At 41.4% G+C, this 18,819-nt stretch overlaps 1 protein-coding gene across 1 annotated transcript in view; it reads right to left on the minus strand.

Moving 5' to 3' along the window:
• LOC147035077 (extracellular calcium-sensing receptor-like) overlaps window positions 1-5,853 on the minus strand; it is a 57,447-nt gene extending 51,594 nt beyond the window's left edge. Inside the window, exon 1 of the mRNA XM_085893378.1 lies at window positions 5,273-5,853. Within this exon, the coding sequence (XP_085749504.1) occupies window positions 5,273-5,512 (240 nt within the window). The 5' untranslated portion in view covers window positions 5,513-5,853. The remainder of the gene's footprint in view (window positions 1-5,272) is intronic.
• Between the last annotated feature and the right edge of the window lie 12,966 nt (window positions 5,854-18,819).

An 18,819-nucleotide genomic window follows, 5' to 3' on the forward strand; every position in this document is an offset into this window, starting at 1 on the left:
ACAAGCAGACAGACAGGTTTTTCAAGCCAAATGCGACAGACCAACATACGTGGCGAATTTTTTTTTGCCAAGTAATAACGCACAAGACCAACCAACATTCTTGTAAAACCTTCGATTTTTGCAAGCAACAAGAAAGATGTTGTGCATAGCACTATACTTGCAAAATGCATAAAACAAATTTGACCTTAAAAATAAATGGTGGTTGAATTCAATGACGAAATATGCAAATGCTCTTCAAATTTAAAGTCAATCGGGTGAAAATTGATGATTTTAGAAATTGACAAAGTTGTTGACCTTTGGTGTGTGTTGACCTTTGATATTTTGACCTCAAAAACAATAGGTTTCTTGCATATGACAAACTCTAACAGGTGGTCAAGTTTCCTGAAGATTGGTTTAAAATTGTGACATGTAGGTGATTGACATACAAACAAACAGACAGACAAGCCGGTAGATGGCAATGGGTCGCCGAGCATGGAAACTATAAGATGTAGAGCAAATTGGATGTCATACAGCGGATAGGGAATCACCTTAAGATTATGCATATCAAATCTCATCCAGTTCCATCTATTGATAACTACTCGGTATCCATTTGAATGAAAAGTACCGAAAATGCAGTTTGAAATCGGAAATCCCTAAAGTTCGAGGGGGTGCTGTGGGTGAACAAAGATCTAAATTGAAAAATCCGGCTCAATCTTTTGTGCACAATGTATTCCAGACGATTAGTTTGAATTTTCATGACCATCCGACCATAACCCTAAGAGGAGTAGCATTTGGCGCAAAGGCACCTCCAGCTCTCGCATATTATCGATGTTTGCACTGATTGACCTTTGACCCCTGACCTAAGCGAAATCGGTCAATATGTCCTGAGGTAAAGTTGTAGTACTCATTTCGTACCATGAAACTGCAAAATTTCATTCATATCGATGCACTCACATGGTCGCTAGGGGGCCTTCAATTTTCGCCAAATTTCGTGCATACCCTAATTGTAGGGAGCGCTGCGGGTAAAGTATTCCATATATCACAAAAAACGGAATATATTTGATAGAGCATCACCTGTAGATCATTCCTGCCAAATTTCATAACCCTACGTGGGATAATGGCTTTCGGAATTGATTTCACGTGAACAGTACCGATTTTGAAGGTTTTTCGGTTGTTGCTAGGGAACCAAAGCGTCCCAAGCAACCATCACAATTTTAAAAGCACTCGGTCATAAGATGTACCTACCACCCGAGTTTGGTCAAAATCCACCCACGTTTACTACCAATTATGCTGATGACAAACGAACAAACATCCAAACAAACATCCAGACAAACAGACATAATTACTGGCAATAAGGGTCACCTCTTTCGGCGACCCAATAGACAAGCAAGAATGTAAAATCACTCATCGTGTGACACTTGGTGAAATGGAATGAAAGTCGGTAGAGCACATACCTCCACCAGGCTGAACAGTTTACAGTTTGTATCCCACTGATAAGTCAGGTCTGATTCCGGATGGTAACCAAAATCGAATTAGCTTGGTCTTGTCCACAACTTTTTGAGATATCATGCTATACATAGATTTTGGCCCCATCGCTAAATGGTGAAAAATAACTTTTAAAATTCTCGGATCTGTATCCAGAATTGGATCTTCACCAACATTGAATCAATTCGTCTTTGTCACACAATCAATCTGTCCAAGTTTCATCTGAATCCATTAACAATGTTTTGAGATATCACACAACATTGTTTTTGTCACTCTTTCATTGATGAAGTATCACTTCTAATATTTAAAAAAATTCTTATAGAAAGATCTGGATTTGGATCTTCACCAAATCGAAACGATTCGTAGTTTTCACACACGTAACCTGTCCACCAAGTTTCACCCAAATCCGTCGTTAACTTTTTGAGATACCGTGCTTTATATCGATTTAGCCCCATCTCTCAACGGTGAAGCTTCACCAAAAAAGTAACAGATCCGGATCCGGATTCGGAATCTCTCAATGGTGAAGAATGACAAAAAAAAACTTTACGGATCTCGTTCCCAATTTGGATCTTCACCAAAATTGCATCAATTCTTCCTTGTCTCACACCAAACATGTCCACCCAGTTTCACCTGAATCCGTCCACAACTATTGGAGATATCATGCTTTCCATAGATTTTGACCCCATCACTAAATGGTGAAAAATAACTTTAAAATGTCTCGGATCTGAATCCAGAATTTGATCTTCACCAAAACTGAATCAATTTGTCCTTGTCACACACTCAACCTGTCCAAGTTTCATTTGAATCCTTCCACAACTTTTTGAGATATCATACAATATTGTTTATAGCCACATCTCTCATTGGTGAAGTATCACTTTAAATTTCAAGAAATTCTCAGAGAAGGATCTGGATTCGGATCTTCACCAAATCAAAACGATTCGTAATTTTCAAACACCACCAGCGTAGCCAGGCTGAGGCAGACGAGGCAGTTGCCTCGTCGCTCATTTCCTGAAATATGATTTGGCAAGAGCCCTCTTGCCATCTGAGCTCCCATTTGAGCATTGAAATTAGCCAAGAATCGGTTTCTGGGCATTGGCTTCTGGGGGCCTTGAGCGGCCCCCAGACCCCACGCCATAATGGATTCACGTCGTTGGCGCTCGCGACGCTGCGCTACGCGCACCGTCAAGTCAACCAGGTTCACCTCTTTTTGCCTCATCGCTTTTGGACCTCTGGCTATGCCCCTCAACACCCAACCTGTCCTCCAAGTGTTGGCCGAATCCGTCCACAACTTTTTGAGATATCAGGCTATATATTGATTTAGCCCCATCTCTCAATGGTGAAGCTTCACCAAAAAAGTAACGGATTACGATTCGGATTCGGAATCTCTCAATGGTGAAGAATGACAAAAAAAATTAACGGATCTTGTTCCGGATTTGGATCTTCACCAAAATTGAATCAATTCTTCCTTGTCTCACATCAAACATGTTCACCCAGTTTCATCCGAATTTGTCCACAATTTTTGGAGATATCATGCTACACATCATTTTCACCACATGTCCAAATGCAGAAGAATCACTTTGAAAATTCTCGTAGCTGGATCCTGATCCGAATCTTCACCAAAATGTAATCAGTTCGGTCTTGTCACACACCCAATCTGCCCACCAAATTTAATCCAAATCCTTCCCCAATGTTTTTGGATATTCTGCACACAAACAAACAAACAAGAAAGATGTCATACATAGCACAATACTTGTGAAATCCATAAAAATAATTTGATGTCAAAAATAACTGGTGGTTGAATTCAATCACCAAATATGCAACTCCTCTTCAAATTTCAAGTCAATCGGATCAAAATTGACACTTTTAGAAATCCGGCTTATGTTGACCTTTTGGCGATGTTTACCTCAAGAGTAATTAGTGGTTGAATGTGGCAGGCTACATGAGGTAAACAAGACGGTATTACAGGGACTTTCATGAAGGAAAACGGAATTTGAAAGAGGTGGGTTTGGAGTGGATTAACGAGGGTAGGAAAGATAAATATTTTGGATGGGGGAAGATAAGAGATGGTGGTGAACAGCTGTTTTGAAGACTTGGAGGGAAGAGTGGGATTGAAGAGAGTATGGGAGTGTGTTCCAAAGTTGGGAAAAAGAGGAATGAAAAAGTGAAGGTGAGCAGTGATTCTTGATTTTATTAGATTTACCAGAAGTGGGATGCTGGTGGACCTTTAGTGCACTGTGGAAATATGGGGGCGGGGGGGGGGGACATAACTCAGACAGAGCAGTGGGGGAAAGGCCGGAGAAGAAACAGGCGAAGACAGAAAGACCACCAACCTGTCTGTGTTGAGAGAGTTGGAGACCCAAAGACTCAAACTCATTGCGGGAGAGAAGGGTAAGAGGTGGGAGCACCAACCCAGAGGAGAGAGCAGTCCTCCGTTAGGCTGCAGGTGAAAGCTTTGTATGTGGTTAGAAGCCCAGTTGTGCCAATGAAGGACTTTGCACGATGGATGATGCCTCGTCGGCGACTGGCTTTGGAGGCCAGTTTGGAAATGTGGCTTTCCCAAGAAAGATCGTGGAAGATAGTAAGACCCAGAAGCTTGAATAAAAGGACTTCTTCAAAATGATTGTTGAGAAAGTGGACAGGGGGGGGGGTTGCCAAATGTTCCTTTTGGAGAGACATCGTGAGAGTGTGAGATTTGTCCGGATTGAAAGACATGTTCCATTCGTTGGAGCAGCTTGTAATTTTATCCAGATCTGCAGAGAGTGAAGAGGCTGCTGTTTGCCGACCTGAAGGATGACAGATTGTACAGCAGAGGGTGGAGTCATCAGAAAAGTGATAAAGGGGATTTCCAAGAGACTCGGAGATATCATTGATGAAAATTGGAAAAAGAAGAGGGTCCAGAACACTGCCTTGAGGAACTCCAACCAGGACAGGAAGAGGGAATGAGAAAACTCCATGAAGGGCCAGATGCTGGCTGTGACAGGAGAGAAGTCTGCAAGCCATGAGTGGATATAGCCTTGGACACCATAGGAAGAGGGTTTGGTGAGTAGGGCAAGGTGCCAGAAAGTATCGAAGGCACGTGATATGTCTAGGGGGATTGCTCTGATTTTATGTCTGGCATTGAGGATCTCCATCTATTGTTGAGAGAGCAGAAGCAGCATATCCAGGGTAGAGTGACCTGGTTTGAATCCAAATTGACGATTGGAAATCAAGCCATTGGAAAAGAGGAATAATTTAATGTCTGAAGCGATGATGGTTTCCATAACCTTGCTGATGATAGGGAGAAGGTCGTTTGGTCTGTCGGTGAAGGAATGTGTTTTTGCATCTTTAATATGCAGAGCAGTAATGTTTGCTAATTTCCAAGCAGATGGCAGATGACATTGAGCAAATGAGAGGGTGAATAGAACAGAGAGAGGTTGAGCAAGAGCAGCAGAGCAGGTTTTTAGAACACTTGGGCTGGTGCCCTCTGGACCGGTTGCATAATCTGAGTCAAGGTTTGACAGCAAGCTCTTTGACACTGGTGCTCTCTGGACCGGATGCATAATCTGAGTCAAGGTTTGACAGCAAGCTAAAGGACACAGAGTAAATGCACAATTTTAAAAATATAAATTGTTCATGGCTGCTCCCACAACTGTTTTTGTACCATTGACAGGTTACTGCATGGCAGCCATGTCCTGTTGGTCAGGATGCATATATCAATAGTTGGTGTAACACTTGGTTCCTGGTACCCACGACAGTCACAGGGTCTGATCTTGACTGTATGTGACAGAAGAACAGACAGACTTAAAGTATATTATTACATAAATTGTACCTGCCAATTTTCCAAAGTTGATAGACTCGTGCATGATCTGTTTTGAAATGGACCAAAACCACCTTTACAGGTTTTTATATCTTGTATCGCATGTGCTACAGCATATACTGCAATGTAAACGTTGTAAGAATATTGTAACTTTGAAACATCGATGAAAGGAGTGGAAACTTCATCCAGTTTCTCTTTGCCTGTGCACACTGTTTCTCTTTCCTTTGTCATATTAAATGTGCAGTTGAACATCTCCTCCCAAAATCTGATCACATATGCATTCCAGAAATCCTCTTGTGAAAAAGAATGTGTGTTATTAACATCATGTAAGTTTTTGATTGAGGGTTTTTCAGATATTGTGGGTTTTATGTTGATAAGAAAGTCACGAAAGCCTGACACAAAACCGCGGTACAAACCAAAACCAATGGCACCATCAAAAATGTGGCCAAATCTTTGCACATTCAAAGTATTTACATTTATCCATGATTCACTGGCTAACCATGTCTTCCCAGTGATATTATGAAGAACAAGTGCTTCAGAGAGATGTATTATATTTGTGTAATGAATGAAAGCAAGAATTACTTTTGCTTTTCTTTGTGTTATTGTCCACACTGCAAAAAATGGATGCAAAAAGGCATCAACACAGAAGAAGTGTATTTGATCAAATGTGCAAAAACTTTTTTTAAAAACTGTTTCAGTTTCCACAATATATGCGTTGTAGCAATAGGCAGTATGATTCTCAAAACAGCTGAGAATAGTTTTCAGAGTTTCAGGATCACTTTTTGGGTGGAGAGAAAAATGGTTTCTTTTATGAAGAAATCAAAATAAGCATGCTGCATATTTTTATGCTAGTTACCTCTGCCACCAAAGGTGGACAGGGGTTATATTCTGTCTGTTTGGCGATCCATGAGCATAATATCTCAAAATGTGATGGATGGATTCGGACGAAACTTGTTGGACAGGTTGAGTGCATGCCACGGATGAATTGTTTTGATTTTGGTAAAATCATGTCAGGTCAGGTATGGGAGCATGTGCCAGAGCAAGGCGTTGCTGCGTCTGCTCTCTGCAGGTACCACAGGGGACTCTGTATCCCCATCCCCCAGAAAGATGTCTGACCCATCTTCATCTCCTTGAGATGCTGATCAACTTGCTGCAACCACGAGGCATGTGGTCGGCCCATTACCTCCTCCACTCATGAGGTTCCCTCACTGAGAGAATCTGGTGAGCAGGATCAGCATCAGGAAAAATGAGCCACACGTCCATGCAGCCACAGCTGACACTCACAACCTACGCAGGCAACAAATGTCATTGGAGTTTCTCTCAGCAACCGCTCATTGGACAAAAAGTCCAACCAGTAAGAGGCAAGGATTCTCCGAAAAGACCTGGTCCCAAAGAAATTAAGTCTTTATCTCAGATCCCTGGTCAGAGGCAGAACTGTTGTCATTGAGTTGCATATCCATAGAGCAAGACTGGAAGCAACAAGGACCTGTGAGACTCAGACTTTCGTCCTCCTTCACAGGTACCGACAGCACCACACTCCATGCTGCAGTGAATTCATGACATCCCAAGCCTGACCCAGATGTAAATTTACCTCTGGCTCACAGCCAGCAGAGACAAGAATAAGACTGTCAATGGAGCTGAATCTCTCCCTTACCTCAACATCCTGATCACAAACAGGTACAGACAAAATAGCAGCATCCAACATGTCATTGAATGCCTGGATCTTAGTTTTGACCCAGGAAACTCGTAATCCCAGTGGCTCTGTCTCCTCATTCAGCATCTCGATGGCCCCCAAAAGGATTTCCAGAATCTCCGCAAAGATGACTGCATTATTTGCGAAATCACGGTCAGAGATTTTGACATTCCCAAACAATGCACCACAGCTTGATCTCTACGACATCCTCCCCAGAATCCAGTCCAAACAAGTGCTGAAAAGTGTGAGGACAAGTACACACCCCTGCCAAACTCCAGTAACAACCGGAAATAAGTCAGAGATGGGATCACCACATCTCACAGCACTCTCTGTTCCAGAGTACAGTTCAGACATCAGATTGATCAGTTTTGGTGGCACCCCACGAAGACCAGGAATCCTCCAGAGGGAATCCTAATGCACTGAATCGAATGCTTTGCAGAAATCAATATAGGCTGGAAGCAGCCCCTGCCAAAACTCTCGTCTGTGTTCGGTAAGGACCCAAAGGGCAAGTATAGGGTCAATCGCTGACCTCTTTTGTGTAAAGCCTAACTGCTTTGGGCACTGGTGCTCAAGCAGATGGTGGCGAACCTTATCAATAATTATCCAAGCAAAGACCTTACCCGGCACTGAGAGTAGCGTCAACCCTTGTTAGTTGTTGCAGTCTTGTCGATCACCCTTCCCTTTCTAGAGAGGGACAATAAGGCCCCTCTTCCAGTCAGTTGGGGTGATACCTGTGTTCCAGCCAGAACACAGAACTGCATGCAACGACATGAGTACAGCATTTCCACCAGCCTTGAGAAGTTCAGCATGGATGCCACAGATCCGTGGAGGCTTATGGCATTTCAAGCGGTTCACTGCAGCCTATGTTTTCATAACGTAAGGTGGATCACATTTGATTGGAGGGTTAGCAACAGGGATAGTAACACCCCTGAAATTCAACCCAACAGCTGGGAATCAGCTTGGTACAGCCGATCAATGTGACTGACCCAGCGGGCCTTCACTTTGGACTCCTTTGTCAAGAACGCACCACCCTTCCCCCTAACTGCAGTACACCGAGGGATGGGTATATACGAGATATACGAGATGGGTATATACGAGAATCACTTGATTAAGACCCGGATACTATAATTTTTATGTAATTCTTCACCATTGAGTGAAGGGGTCAAAAACTATATCTAGCATGATATCTCTAAAAACGTTATGGATAGATTTGGGCAAAACTTGTTGGACAGTTTAGTGTGCAACAAAGACGTATTGTTTTGATTTTTGTGAAAATCCTGATCCGGATCTGAACATGAGAATTTTAAAATTTAACTTGGTGTATGTGTTGGGTGTGTGACAAGAACAAGCCGATTATATTTTGGTTTAGTTACGGATACAGACCCATCCTAGGAGTGGGTGCTGTTCTCTTTTGTGTTGTTCAAGTTAATTTGTTTGACTTCTGGCCACTTCTCACCAATGGATAGAATGAGTTAAAAACAGCGGATTGCACTTGGTGTGCCCAGAAATGTTTTCGTGGGTAAAAAATATTCAGTTCCAGGGGTTCAAGGTGGTGGGTGGAGGGGGGAGGGCTATCCGAATTTTGTGTTCCTGGTCTCGTCTAGTGTTGCTCCCAGTGTGAGGGGTTATTTCTCCTCAATTTCACGTGCCAATTATTTGTGGTAAAACCATAATATCATAAAGTTTTGAGTTTGTGTTATACTTCTCTGCACTCCTCAACCACTGGATGGAATGACTTGAAAACTGATGTTGGTACTCAGAGCATTGGTTTTTCGCGATTAAAAATAATAATAATTAAAAAATAATAATAATATTAATAATAATAATAATAATAATAATATCCCCTCGGGATTGTGGTGGGGGAAGAACCACAATTCTCTCGAAATGTGCATCAAATTGTGCCTCCTGAGTGTGTGTGTGTGTGTGTGTGTGTGTGTGTGTGTGTGTGTGTGTGTGTGTGTGTGTGTGTGTGTGTGTGTGTGTGTGTGTGTGTGTGTGTGTGTGTGTGTGTGTGTGTGTGTGTGTATGCGTCTCTTCCATAACTCCAAAACCATAAAACCTCGCAGCCTGAAACTTTTCATGCATAGTAAAAAAACTCCAAGGAAGTGTAAGAGTGTAAATTGGGTGTTTGGGATAATTAAAACACTCCTTATGAAGATAATTAACGGCCATGTTTAATTATATCCTTCATCAGGCGATCCTCGGCCACCTCGCTCACTGGATCTTAAGGCATTCACTGAGTAACCTCGCTGAGGTCTGAAGCTGCCATGTTTTTTGGCCTGCTCAACCTTTCCTTGACGTGGAACAGGCCGCAACGATTTCTTAATGTTAAAGTTGTTGTTTTCACTTTCCTCACTCATCTTATCGAATGCCTGTTCATCATAGCTATGAATCGCTGGGTACATTGTAATGCTTATAAACACCCGGAGACGTTAGCGTTTGTGGCTTGACATTTGGGCGTCTCCGGGAGGTGTATGTTAAATGTGTGTCTAATCGCACGCCAAACGAGCCGTTTCTTCTCAACCATTTCGATGGAGTGCTTGCTTGAGTGCTTAAGCCACTTTGCGAGCGCTCTCCAAGCTGCTTTATTGTTCGTTTCAGTGAAAGTACCCATGCTCTCAAAGGAACATTGATGAGACAGATGTGCGTTTCTGCCTGTGTTGGGCCGTGCAGTGCCATTTGTGTTAGATTGTAATGTAAAAAGATATAAGTGGTCTAAATGGTCAAGGGTCGGAGCTGTATTTTATGTCTGAAGGCTGGAATGGATCTAAATCGTGTTGAGGTCTAAGGGATCGAAAGGGTATTTGGCATATTTTTGGGTCCTTGGGGTCTTTTTGGTCCTCTGGGCCTTTGGTGTCTTTTGGGTCCTTGGGGACTTTTCGGTCTTCATTGTCTTTTGGGTTTTTTGCATCCTCGGGGACTTTTGGGTCTTTTGGGTCTTTGTGGTCTTTTGGTCCTCAGTGACTTTTGAGACTTCAGGGTCTTTTGGGTCTTATGGTTCCTCAGAGACTTTTGGGTCTGCAGGATATTTTGGGTCTTATGGGTCCTCGGGGTCTTTTGGGTTTTTTTGGGGTCTATTGGGTCCTTGGTGACTTTTGGGTCATCTGGGTCTTTTGGGTCCTCAGGAACTTTTTGAATTGTTTTCAGTCCTTTGGGTCTTCAGATTGCTGACGGGGACAACAAATGGAAAAGGGGGGCGGGGGAGAAAGAGAGAGAGGAGGCAGGTGTACAGTGAGAGGGGAAAGAGGAGGTATAGAGGATTAAGAAGGGGGAGTGATGGGGGTGGTGGGGAGAGTGACACCTCACCAAATGTTACTATTCACTGCAGGAGTGTGTGTGTGTGTGTGTGTGTGTGTGTGTGTGTGTGTGTGTGAGAGTGAGAGTGAGAGTGAGAGTGAGAGTGAGAGTGAGAGTGAGAGTGAGAGTGAGAGTGAGAGTGAGAGTGAGAGTGAGAGTGAGAGTGAGAGTGAGAGTGAGAGTGAGAGTGAGAGTGAGAGAGAGAGAGAGAGTGAGAGTGAGAGTGAGAGTGAGAGTGAGAGTGAGAGTGAGAGTGAGAGTGAGAGAGAGAGAGAGAGACGTGTGGGAGGAGAGTGCTTCATTTCATTAGGAGGGGGGAAGCGAAGAGAGAACAGAGTGAGAGAGTAAGGTGGGGAGGAGGAGGAGGAAAAAAGAGACGGACAGTTGAGGGGGTGGAGGTGGGGTGAGAAAACAGAATGATATGTGATGATCGAGAAAAAAAACCAGAACAGCTGTATACACAACAACACAAAAGAGTTTGTAAAGTAATCTGCTGGCACATCTGCAAAAACTTTGATATTCCAGTTCTACAAAATTTGTGGGAAAATGAACCAAAAGCAATCACTGAAAACATTCAAGTATCATTCTCGTACGACCTAATGATCCCATCGGGAGTGAACATCGAAAACAAAGCATTGTGACCAGATATCATACCTGGGTACAAAAAAAAAGAGATGACGGCATTGATAATTGAGGTGTAAATACCAGTGATTTTGCACTCACGATGCAGAAGTCAAGCAAATCACAAGATACCTCATGCATGAAGTGAAAAGATCCTGGAAGCTGAAGAATGCCAAAGTTGTACCAGTGATAACGAAGAACCTCACAGAGGTATTAAAAACCATCCCTAGGAATATTACTACAAATGAGCTACAGTTGGAAGCCGTCCTGGGCTCAGTAAAATGATCCTGAAAAGAGCCCTCAGAAAAAAAACTTTGAGAACAGAAAACTTCACAGCTTGGTACGTGAATTGTGACCCCTAACCGAAATGAAGGGGAATACTTTGAGCCCACCCTGGGTGGACTCCATTGCACATTCTGAAACCCCATATGTCGACACAGACACAGACAGAGACTCACATACACACGAGGGATCTGTTGCACCCGCTGAAACCCGCATATGGAGATAACAACCAACAACACACACACACACACAACACACACAACACACACACACACACACACACACACACACACACACACACACACACACACACACACACACACACACACACACACACACACACACACACACACTCACGACAAGTTTCGTTATGGTAATACAGTTTTTCTACGTACACATGCATGAATCACATAAAAATGACAAATACAAAGATTTTCCTTGAAAAAGAATTCTTTGAAAGAGGAATTCAAGTGTGAATTTAATGAAGTTCCATTAAAAACTAAATCAAGGCACAGAACACAAAATGTTGATCGATGCTCTTTGCCTTCACATCTTGATCATGGCAACACCTGCTCAGATGGACCTTATTGTTAGACGAGCCGAACCCCCATCACAGACGGATTCCGATGGTTGACTATTGCCACTATGTGCGATGCACTCTTACAGGTATGAAGTTCCTTTCAGTCCAGGTCACAGTACCGAGAAAAATGTGACGCGACCGCCAGGAGGAGCACAAAATTGGTCCTTCAGTATTAATATATAGATCCTCCTGGAGGATCTCAAAATCTTACTCACGTTGTTGTTCTTCATCTTCTCCTTGTGGACTTTTTTGTTTCACAGCCTACAGTTTTCATCGAAACTTCCTGAAACTTGGCTTATATGTGTAAAAATATCCTGCGCAGACAGTAACCATCTCCGATTTTGAAAATTCCTCCAAGAAAAAAAGTTTTGACGTCAAAATATCTCCACTAATGGAAATCTCCTAAAAAATTATCTCCGAAACTAGGCAAGTTTTTTGAATTCTGTTTGGGGGAATCGAACAGGGCATTAGCAGAGATTAATTACCGCACATAGGATACATCACTATTATGTCATATCAATTTGTATGACGTCATTCCTATTTTTTGACATTTTTTGTTTCACAACCCAGAGTTTTCATCGGATCTTCGTGATACTTGCCTTGTATATGCAGAAAGCCCACGCGCATGCAGTAACCATCTCCGATTTTGGAAATTCTTCTGAGAAAAAAGTTGACGTCATAATATCGCCGCTAAGGGAAATCGCCTACACCATTATCTCTGAAACTAGGCAAGCTGTTTGAATTTTGTTTGCGAGAATCAAGCCGGGCATTAGCACAGATAATTTAGCGCAAACCTGATACATCACAAGACGTCATATTCGTTTTTATGACGTCATCATGAAGAGGACGAGGATCTTAGCTCATTCGAGCTTGTTTTTACATATGTATCGATGTCAAATTGAGGGGTGGATTGTATAAAAATAGATCACACCAAAAGGTAAAACAACACGATGTCCGACAAAAATAAAATTGCACATTTTCCACGAATGAGACACCTCCCGAGGCATCAACCGCACTGCACCGCAGGGCCCAACACAGTGGAAATGGACGTCTGTTTAATCGAAATTCCACTGACAGCATGGGTACTTTACCGAAACGAACAACCAAGCAGCTTGGAGAGCACACACCAAGTGGATTTAGCACTCAAGGAAGCACTCCAACAAACAGTTGATAAGAAATGGCTCGTTTGGCACGAGATTAGCATCACATTAAACATACAACTCCCGGAGACGCCCAGAATGTCAACCCCCGGGTGTTTAAGCCATTGATGTCTCCGGGTGTTTATAAGCATCGCAATGTACCCAGCAATTCATAGCGATGATGATCAGGCATTCAATAATATGAGTGAGGAAAGTGAAAACAACAACTCTGTCGTTAACAAATTGTTGCAGCCTGTTCCAAGTCAAGCCTAGGTTGAGCAGACCCCAACGGGATTATCTGGGATACACCTTCAGACCCAGACAGCGAGGTGGCTGAGGATTGCCTGATGAAGGATACATTAAATAAGGTTGTTAACTATCTTCAAAAGGGGTGTTTTAATTAACACAAGCACCCAATTTCCACTCCTGTGCTTCCTTGGACTTTTCTTAGTATGCAGGCAAAGTTTCAAGCTGCTAGGTTTTATGGTTTTGGAGTTATGGAGAAGAAACACACACACACACATACACACACACACACACACACAATTGCCTTTTATTAATATTAGAGAAGATGCCCATGAAATAAACACTGCAGAAAACACGCCATTTGGCCTGCTCGTCTGTGCAAGTGTCATGTGGTACATCGGTTCAGAGTCCATGGAAATGTTACAACATTATTTTAAAATGTCCGGTTTTTTTTGTTTTTAAAACATTTGCTTTGATTCCATGTGGAATACCTTGCAAAACCTTCGAAAATATAGACGACACAGATCTGGCAAATGCTATGGATAGGCAGTCCATCGGGGGACAGGGCGTGAGATCTTGCAGTGAAAACATTAAATCATTCAGCAAAATGAAGTTGGTTTCCTGAAATAAACATTGCAGAAAATCCGCCATTTTGCCTGCTCGTCTGTGCATGTGTCACATGGTACATCGGTTTGGAGTGGGTGTAAACGTTATAGCTTTGTTTAAAAACGTCTAATTTTACCAGATTTGCTTTGATTCCCAGTAGAGCACATCACGAGACATCTGAAAATACAGACCTAGATCTGGCAGATGCTATGGATAGGCCGTCCCTCTGGGGGACAGGTCACGATGTCCAGCAGTGAATGCATTAAATCATACAGCTCAATGGAGATGGTTAATTTTGTTACACTCCAAATTTTATTGTTCACTCAATATAATTCTCCAAACAATAGAAAAAGATAAGTTTAATGCCTTGGAAATTTCATATTTTGTTGTGTCTGTATGGAGGAGGGAACATAGTCTTGCTTGCTTAAAGTAAATAGGTATATCAGGTTAGTTATAAGACTCATTATTTCTTTAAATTATCAGATTTCACAACAGATTTCGACACATTTAATCCGGACGATATCCGATCCTCAAAACCGAAATAATATTTTGATGAAAACATATAAATGTGCAAACTTATTGTAATAAACTTTTTTCAATGATATGTTTCTTTTACAAGACTCCTCGAATATGATTTTTGGAATGGAATATTAATGATAATATTGGAGATAATTCTCACCAACTGTAAAATAAGTCTTTCAACAGAAAACAAACAAGACCTTCATCTAATTTTTTGAGAGTTGAGCATCTCATGAAATCTGACACATTTTTTTTCAAAAGAAAAATTCACTAAATTCACCGCCAGTAAATAACCTATCATACAATAAATGTCATTGCTGTTATTATTTATCCCAGCCATAGTTTTGTTGTCTTTCATGGACCTTTGGTTCTGCCTTGAACTTTGGTTCTGCCTATCCCAGCCATGGGCAAATGATCTGTTGTGGGTCATGGATGCCAGAGACAAAACACACCTGTTGGCCTTTGTTAACATATTAGGCTTAGAATTTGGAATTTTTTCTGTGTCACAATATAAGCCACTAACTCGTCTTTTCTTCCTCAAAAGACTCTGCTGGATATTTAATGTCTACCACCAGTCACTGACTGCTTGTTCTCTTGGCAGATGTTAATTGAATTTGTCAGACAGTATGCATTTCTTTATAGAACACACTGCTTGCGAAGTCCTTTAAGATTTGAGTCATGGTGTTCACCACAAGCACTTGACTGGGTTTTGCAAGTGTGTGTGCGTATCAGGGCCGTAAGTTTTTTTTTTACCATTTGACCTTTTGTCATCAAATTTTCAACAAAGCTTTATTTTGAGAATATGGAGAAGGTAAATTAATAATTTTGTCAAAAGGTCAACTTTCATCGTCGCATAAAATCGTCAATTTTCATCCAATTGACCTGAAATTTAAAGAATTTGCAGATTTGGGTTACTGAATTTGTCCAGCAATCAAAAGCTAAAAGCCGACTGTGTTTTTTTAGCTCAAAAAGTTCAAGGTCAAGGTTGCATAAGATTGTCAATTTTCATCTGATTGACTTGAAATTTGAACAGGGTTTGCATAGTGGGTCGTTGAAGGCTATTGTCTTTGAGGTCAAAAGGTCAAAGTTGCCCAAAATAGTCCGTTTTTATTTTTTTGTATTTTTATCTCAGCCACCGAAGGTGAAGGAGGTTATGTTTTCACCACTCTGTGTCTGTTTGTTTGTTTGTCTGTATGACTGTGTGCAGGATATCTCAAAAAGTTGTGGACGGATCCGGACGAAATTTGGTGGACACTTTTGGTGTGTGACAAGGACGAATTGATTGAATTTTGGTGAGGATTCGAATCCGGATCCGAGAATTCTTAAAGTCATTCTTCATCACTGAGAGATCAGTCTAAACTAATATATAGCACGATATATCAAAAAGTTGTGGACAGATTCGGATGAAACTTGGTGGACAGATTGGGTGTTTGACCACAACGAATTGATTTAATTTTTGTGAACATCCGAATTCGGATCTGGATACAAGAGTTGTTTAATCTTTAAAGTGATTCTTCACCATCGAGAGAGAGGGCCAAAAACGACATATAGCGTGTTATTTCAAAAATGTATTGGGCCCGATAAGTTCTTGTGGATCAGGCAATACATGGTAGAGGTATGCGCTCTACCGAGTACCCTTCTGGTTTTTGCTGTTTTCGTCCTGTTTAGCATAAGAAGAAGAAGAAATCTGAGGACAAAGTGGATGTGGGTGGGTGTTGTATTTTCAGATGCTTTCTCGATTTAGTTTCATTGATTCCAAAAGTCAGATGTAGATGATGCCAAGACTGAAGAAAGTGCTAAACAAGACAGTTTGAGTTGCAAACTTACCACCAATAGAGTTGAGATAAACAGGTAGACAAAGGATAGAGACAAGCAGACAAAGGACAGAAAATGGGCATAACAACAGATTACAGAAAATGTGGCAACAAACAGGGTAAATGCAGAAATAAACTAGAGGGGGAGCACTCGGAAGAGTGCAAAACCTCCGCTGCCAATACTGCTAGGTCACTCAAGTGAACCTTATATCCTATTCATTCAATTTGACGTCAACAGTGCTCACAGAGTTATAGTTTGCAACTTTCCCTTTTACTTTTAACTTTTACATACTCAATTCATTCGTCATAACTAGATTCCTGGAGGCAGAAATTTATTTTACGTGGGTATATCCACCTGAAGTTCCAAAATCAGCCGCAATTATAATTTTGGCATGTTTTTTGGTTCGAAATCACTTATAACATGTAGAAATGCAAAAAAAAATTAAATTTTGTTGAAAAAAAAGTTGCAAATTTTTTTTTTCTCTAACAATTTTTTTTTTGGGGGGGGGGTTGGAAATCACTTAAAACATGTAGAAATGCAAAAAAAAAAATTCAAATATTTTTTGAAAATGGCCGCCATAGCGGCCATATTGGATTTTGGACCAGGTCCAATATCTAATGGCATGATCCTTGGACCATACCTAATCCCCCCACCAAGTTTCGTCGAAATCCGTCAAGGAGTTTTTCCGTAATACTGCTCACAAACAAACAAACAAACAAACAGAAAGGGGTGAAAACAATAACCTCCGATCTTCGATGGCGGAGGTTCATAAAAAAAAAGAGCAAATGGAGATTGCAGACCCTCACCAGGACTTGTTTTTGTATGGTGTGTTGTGTGGTGTATTTTGTGTGGCGTTTGTATAATGGTGTATTCCATAATTAATGAGACAAAATTAGAACTGCCACTTTATAACTGCTGGCAGTGATAACCAGTTCAGCCATTTCAGAGAAGATTTTAGAAGTTTTTTTCTTTTTTTTTCAGCAATATGGCTGCCAAATCAAGTGACTGATGACGTCAAAAATATTTTGTGGAGCATTTTATCCCGAGATGACCCTCAAAAATGTTCATAGTGATTGGATGCAACATTCTACATATACAATTATGATGTCATAACAAAGGCACCTATAACATCATAAAAAATTCAATCTCATTCCCCATGAGTACTACTTGCTCTGTGCCAAGTTTCAATTTTTTCCTTGGTGTGGTTTCAGCAAGAGGTCCAAAGGTTTTCCATTTTTCCAACATGGCTGCCACACCACGTGACCTGTGGCATCATAATTATCATTATAACATTCTACATGAGGATTCACAACAACGCTGAAAATTTCATCTCAATCCGACAAGCAGTTGCAGAGAAAAACATGAAAGTTCTGAGTGGACAAACAAACAAACAAGCAGTCATAGACTGGTACTTACGAAATCGCCAACTTGACCTCTGACCTTGTCGATTAAAAGCTGTCTCTAGAGAAGGCAGCGGCGCAAACCAGAAGTTTCTACAATGATTCTATACCAAACCTCTCCGAAAACATCCAATTTTTACCAGAATTTCGACAACCGAGTGTTAAGCATACTTAACCGTTACCAAAATTGAAGACAGGATTGAAATTGACTTTAAAACGAGCGCATAATGCCGTGTGTTACAATCCCCATCATTAGCATAATCTTCAGTTAAGCCTCAGACAGGACACCCAACATAAATCTCATAAAACATCCGATTTTTACGAGAATTTCGACAACCGAGTGTGAAGCATACTTAAGCATTACCAAAAGTGAAAACAGAATTGCGATCTGAGTTAAAACGAACTCGTAACGTCGACCGAAGCAAAAATCTCCATTTCTCCATGCAATTATTTTATCAAAGTCACAAAACCGTAATATTCAGCCATCCACCAACAATCTTTACATAATCCGACAGCTTAGTGAGTCAGGCATGTGACGATAACCTTTATTGGGATAAAAAAAATGACTTTTAAACACCATCTTTATCGAAAACACCATCAGTGCGCACACACAAAACCTTTACATGACGCAACGCCGCGTCCGCTCGAGCGTGCTGCACCACGTGATGACCTGTGACACGGCGAGTGAAATATTTTTTTATACAATCTTAAAACGTCCCCAAGACATCCGATTTTTACCAAAATTTCGACAACCCAGTGTTGAGCGTCTTAAGCGATCGCAAAAACTGAAGACAAAATTAAAATCTAAGTTAAAACGAACTCGTAACGTCGACCAAAGCAAAAATACTCCATTTCTCCACATGGATTTACGGAATTATGTTTGCCCTCACTGTGACGTTGACCTTTGAGCGATTTTGACCAAAATCGAATCATTGCAAGCCATCACGCTCCTGAATCACGGGGTGTAATTTGAAATTGGTAGCTTCTTCCGTTCTCGAGTTATCATGTTTTTGATGTTTGACCTCACTGTGACCTTGACCTTTGACCGATTTTGACCAAAATCTAATCAGCGCCTGCCATCGCCCTCCTAAATCACGTGGTGTAATTTGACATTGGTAGCTTCTTCCGTTCTTGAGTTATCATGCCTACAAACAAACAAACACACACACACACACAAACAAACACACAAACAGAGGACAGAAGTCATCAATATACTTACGAAATCTTTAGATTTCGTAAGTAACAAATTAAAAATCACTCAGAGTGACAACTTGGCAAAACAGCAGATCGTAGAATGGCACTCGGTAGAACGCACACCTCTGTCAGGTGGAACAGTTCACGTTTTGTATCCCAATGATGGG

Source organism: Eptatretus burgeri, chromosome 1 (genome assembly GCF_056783735.1).
Source record: "Eptatretus burgeri isolate ZD-2024b chromosome 1, Ebu_testis_v1, whole genome shotgun sequence".
Lineage (NCBI taxonomy): Eukaryota > Metazoa > Chordata > Myxini > Myxiniformes > Myxinidae > Eptatretus > Eptatretus burgeri.